This window comes from Drosophila grimshawi, unplaced genomic scaffold, assembly GCF_018153295.1.
Source record: "Drosophila grimshawi isolate 15287-2541.00 unplaced genomic scaffold, ASM1815329v1 contig_311, whole genome shotgun sequence".
Lineage (NCBI taxonomy): Eukaryota > Metazoa > Arthropoda > Insecta > Diptera > Drosophilidae > Drosophila > Drosophila grimshawi.
Genome location: NW_025063098.1, coordinates 1257341 through 1262964, shown reverse-complemented (window position 1 = coordinate 1262964; position 5624 = coordinate 1257341). Strand labels below are relative to the sequence as shown.

The following is a 5624-nucleotide window of genomic DNA, read 5'->3' as shown; positions in this document are numbered from 1 at the left end:
ATAAACATATATATATATATATATATATATATATATATATATATATACATACATTATATACAAGTACTTATACATGGAACTGGATAAATGCTTTTGCAACAATTTTATAAATTTTGGCTAAACATGACTTGTGTGTAAAACAACTTTAGGAATCTTGTCAACCCACTGCTATGCATATATATATTGGAGGGATATATACAAAATTGATAAGCAGTCTCAGTCTCAGTTTCTAGTTTTATTTAAGTTTTTCTATTGTTCAGCAGATTTAATTAATTTGTAACAAATTTTAATTAGTTTTACTTGTTGAATTTAATGTTTCTTTAGTTTTAGTCAATTAGTTTTTACTGTTTCGCTTAATTTCTATAAACATAATCATTTGTACATTATTTCTTTTGGTTTGATTGTAAGCGATAATCAAGATATCCAGCAGCATATTAAACAAAATTCTGAAAACATATATCTGCATGTGTACTATATAAATTCTTAAATCTCTTCCCGGACTTGGATTATCTATATTCATTGTTTAAATATAAGTAATTAAATGCAAACAAATTATCTAAATAAATACAAAATTGAATAAATTGCTTCAATGCTAAGTACAATATATTGATTAGCTGGACAGCTTGCCATAAGGAGTCCAGAGTTTTTGAGTAGCTAATTTGTGTTTAGTAAATGAGTAAAAGAGTCATATAAAAACAGTAATAAATGCAATAACAACTATTTAACCGATATTCGAAATGTTGTTTTATTCATTTTATTTTACTTTTGAAGCATACTTTTGGGATGAGCCAAGGAGAAAGGACAATTAGGTTTTGGAGAAAAATAACTGTAACTTGGCCAAATCCTTACAGATTTTCGTATGACAAGGTGCACCGACAAACTCAACCGAATTGCATTCAAGGAATACGGTATCATCTAAGAACATAAGCACAAAAATTAAACCGCAGGGCTAAAGATATGAGCCGAAATCAGAAAATCCTTTGGTGATTTTGGTATCCTTTGTCCTGATAGCCCTGAACAAAACGAAAAGTTAAACAAGGCTCGTCAGGATAGCGAAGAATATGATCGAGTTATGAGCAATGTTTTATGTTACAAAAAAGTCCCTCTGAAGGAATATCGCCCGGACAAGGACTATTTGTAGTATTATAAGAACCAATTATATTTATTGTCATTAAAAGATTTTAAAACAATTTTCCAAAGATCACAAAAAATTGGATTTTACATTTCACAACTAATAAGGAATGTATTTATTTTCATTAATTTTTGTATTTTTGATCACATATTATTGGTATTTTTATTTGGTATCAAACTAACAGCGCCTAAGTCGATCTACGAATTACGAACAATTTAAGTATTTTCAGAATAAATCTATCTATAAAAAAAATCACAGTTCTTAAGCCAAAATTATATTTTACTGAAATCTATATGAAAAAACTCATTTAAAATAAAAGCGAATTCAGCAACATTTTGTTAAGGCTCTTCGGTCACCAAAATGTGGCTGAGTTCGCTTTTGTAGCTATAACAAATGCAGAGGGACTTCCTGAACACATTCTAACATTTACCGGGAAACCTATTTAAGCCTGATCCTCGACTCGTGATCGTTCTACAAACACACTACTAAAACTATCTTATCTACTCCTTAAATTCGGGCTCAATGCCAAACTCGGTCTTTGGCTGTTGCATGACCGCATCTGCTGCTGCATCCGCCACGTTGAAGGCAGCCAAATTGCCAAGGACGGGCGAATTCTGAGGCAAGGTCTGCATTATATTGGCATCTGTGGTGCCGGGATACATATTCTGATAGAAGAGCGGATTTTGTAGTTGAAAGAGCGCCATAAGATGCGTCATCTGGAAATTTGGCGCTGTTGCATCTGCAACAGGCATAAAGTTGGGCAAAAGGCTGGCAAGCAGGCCACTGTTGAGAGCATTGCTGTTGGATGAGGGCGGGAGTTGAGTTGGCGGCGTCGGAAAGCTGTCTGTGTCAGCCAGTTTGAGACGCTTCGCTTCAGATTGTTGCGCATCCACGGGCAGTTGCTAAAATATGTATAGAAATGTAATAAGCGAAGTTCTTGCAGAAGACGGCAAACAACTCACAATCATCTTGGGTGGGCGTCCTCGCTTGCGCGCCAGGAAGTGCTCCGTGGAGAGCGAAGAGAGTGGTGTCGAGGTGGAACTGAAGCTGTTACTGTTCAATTCAGGTGCAATAGTTGCTTGTGTTTGTGGTGCGTCCTCCAAGTCGTCCTGTTTGCTCTTGAGCTGCTGTTCGCCATCGTCACGATCGTGTTTGCGCTTGTGACTAATCATTTGGCTGCTCGAGTGCAGGATGTGGTTGCAGTCCACGCGTAAGCAATGAATGTGATTGCTGACCATGGAGAACTTGCAAGACTCGAAAGGACATGGTTCCGTTTTCAGTATCTTCTTGAAGCCATCCTGTGTCAGCTGACTATGCTTCAGATGGTACGTCTTGTGCTTGTCTAAAGGCAAAATTAATAAGAATGCATATTTCATTTGAATTCAATTCGATGTCACTCACCCATATCGGCCTTATTCTTGAAAGTGTGATTGCAACCCTCGCGACAGCAGTGATAGTGAGATATCTTCTTGCCATAAAAGGGACAATCCTCGACTCGGCAGTTTTCATGAGCGCGAAAGCGCCGGAAACCCTCGTTCACAATCTCCGAGTCCTTGCGATGGAAGTTGGCATGCATCTGGACATCACTGGTGCTCACATAGACCTTGGGACAGTGCTCGTAGATGCAGTGATAGTGCGTCTGCTTCCAGTTGTAGGCACAGCTATCTCCATAGGCGGGCGCACAGTCGTCCCCTGAGGAGAAGCGGGCAAAGCCCAGTTTGAGACTTTCCTTGCGCTTCTTGTGCCACTTCAGATGGCGGATGATGTCATCCTTTTTGCTAAGAGTCTTGCCCTGGCAGGGTTCGTCATAGCAGTGAAAATGCTCACGCAACGTATCCTGGCGACAGAGCACATTCTCGCACTCCAGATACGAGGACACCTTGCGTAGATATTTCAGATTCTCCTCGTTCAGCAGAAAGGCATCCAAACCGCTGGCCGTGCTCAGGCTGACAATGCTTGCCTTACTCTGATCATTGGATGGCGGTGGCGTCAGCAGCGAATTCTTGCTCTGTGGTAAGGGTGTATTAAATGTCTCCTCATCATTGTCGATGGAGGTCATGGCACTATATGAGGAATCCGCCGGCTGTTTAACGGGCGTATACTGCAATGTAGAATCGATGATATATTTAATGGTAATAAATTTTCTCAAAACCAGACTGGTGCCAGTTGTCGTGACACAGCAGCTGCCTATTTTCCTTGGAATCATGATGTTGTTTACATTAAGCAAGCAAACAAATTGCGACAAAGTTTCGCCTGTGCTTTTTGCGGACAAAGCGCAAGAATGAAGACCTGCCTTAAACAAATACAAAGACCCACTCTCGAATTGCAAAGAGCGTGGGACTTTCTGACGAACATGCATTCATTTTCGAACCAATTCAGCTATTTCCAGCTGACTGCCACACAAGAAAAATCTAACAAATTTAAATCGTTTTGGTAATTGAATTTAAGTTATAGAAAATTGCGAGAGCTTCAAAATTTAAGAGCGTCTGATTGAGACGAAGAGGGTTGAATACAGAGAAATAGCAGTCCAAGGAGTTGTCGATATTATATATATAAATTATATTAAATTTGGTTAAATAATTATTATGCTCTTTTTTTTCTAAAGTCTTTTGATTTGACTAAATTTTCCACTTTAACTTCTACTACTGTTTCTTCTCTTATTTCGACTGCAGTCAGAAGCGACTTAATTTGTAAGCACTCGCAATACTCTACAAATTTAATAAAACTACCAAGAAGATTCAATTGGTTTGGTGGCTTTAATAACGCACTTACCATGCTGGGCGAGTTAATGCTGCCGTCGTTGATGCTCGTGCTCTCCAGCGACTGTATGCCCGACAACAGCAACAACTTCTCGCTGTTGGCGCTGGTGGCGCTAGTGGCATCATTAGTGCTGGCCATGCCCGAGGAGCTGCAGCTGTTCAGGCTAGACAGCGGCTTATCATCCTCATCATCGAAATACTGCTCATATTTGACAGTGTCTGCCGGAATGTTGCCAGTGACATTAGCAGTTGCTGTTGTTGTTGCTGCTGCTGCTGCAGATGTTGCTGCTGCTGCTGCTACTGCTGCTACTGCTGCTGATTGTTCATTCGGCGTCGATGTCACTGCGGAGGATTGCAAAAAGTTATTTCTGGTAAGCTGATCCAGCTGTAGTTGCTGTGTGGAGCTGGGCGTGTTAGGTGTTAGTAGCTGATTGGAAGTTGAAGTTGTCAGCAAATGCTGTTGTTGTTGTTGTTGTTGTTGCAACATGAAGTGTGTCAGTGGCGATATATTGCTGAACAACAATTGTGGCAATTGCTGGGCAAAGTTTATGTTTGCGCTATTAGTTTTTGTGGGTGTTGTTAGTAGTGATGTTGCATGTTCTTCACATTGCTGTTGTTGTTTTGACGACAACGTATTCAAATTACTATTGGGACTACAACTACGGCTACTCGAACTACAGTTTGTGTTTTGTGAATTTGTTCGTTTGTCTGTTCGAGTCTTGTGTTGTTTTTGTGGTTGCTGCTGCTGTTGCTGTTGCAGGCAAGTGCTGCTACTGATATCCTCAGTTTGTGTTTGGGCAAAGCCCAACAGCTGTTGTTGCTCTTGTTGTGGTGGTTGTTGTTGGATTTGCTGTTGCTGCAGTTGTTGTTGCTGCAACAGGTTCATCATATAAAGCTGCATCATAAATTCCATTTGATTGAACATTTTACGATCACTTCTTGTTCGATTGATTTTTCTTTGAAAATTCAGAAATGATTCTTAGTAAAGAAGATTTTCACAATTTTCACTTGGCACTCTCGACGCAGATTTATATGGCACATCTCTAACGATCCTCGAAGTTCAGCTGCGCAGCTCAAACTGATTCAACTCTTCGACGACAACCAGCAAATATAGTAGAATATTGCGCAACATTTCGTAGGTCCTCTCAGCAACCCTCTCTCAAAAAAACCCAAGATTCTCTTAAAAAACTGATCTAGTCTGCCCGCTCTTGTATCTCTGACTCTCTTTAAAAAGAAATACTAAAAGTAAATCCCTTTAAGTGGTGGTTTAATGCTCACACAACCCTCAAATAATTATTTGTGCCCTGTTTGTGGAAATTGTGCTCAAAACTTGTTGTGTATTTGTCACTATTTTTTGCTGGTTTTTTCGTAGCCAACCAATAAAATGCCAGCGTCCATGTAAATATCTGCAGAAAGCGAGTTTTTTTGGGCAGATAAAGTGACATTGAGAGACCAACTGCTGCTCAGGAATTTCCCCTGTGTATTGCAAGTGAAGACAGAGAAAGAGAGTCACGGAGAGTGGAGCAATTTATATGAATCTAATTAAAAATCACAGAAGGAAAAAAGGAAAACAGAAAGAACTTTAGGTTTATATTTTTTTAAAACTTTAATATCGAAGTTTTGTAATGATTGTCGGAACGTGATTTATTATAAAGAATATAAAGACACCGAACAATGTGAACTATATTCTAACATTTTTACTTAATTATGAAACACATTTTGTTACGCATTTT

General features: G+C 39.3%; 1 protein-coding gene across 1 annotated transcript; it reads right to left on the bottom strand.

The window, feature by feature from the left end:
* Positions 1-1463: 1463 nt before the first annotated feature.
* LOC6562999 (transcription factor castor) lies at positions 1464-4841 on the bottom strand. Its single transcript, XM_001990662.3, has 4 exons — positions 3905-4841; positions 2534-3233; positions 2095-2474; positions 1464-2034 (listed from the first exon to the last, which is right to left on the bottom strand). The coding sequence occupies exons 1-4, from the start codon at positions 4814-4816 to the stop codon at positions 1633-1635; spliced, it is 2394 nt and encodes a 797-aa protein (XP_001990698.1). The 5' UTR covers positions 4817-4841; the 3' UTR covers positions 1464-1632.
* Positions 4842-5624: the final 783 nt, after the last annotated feature.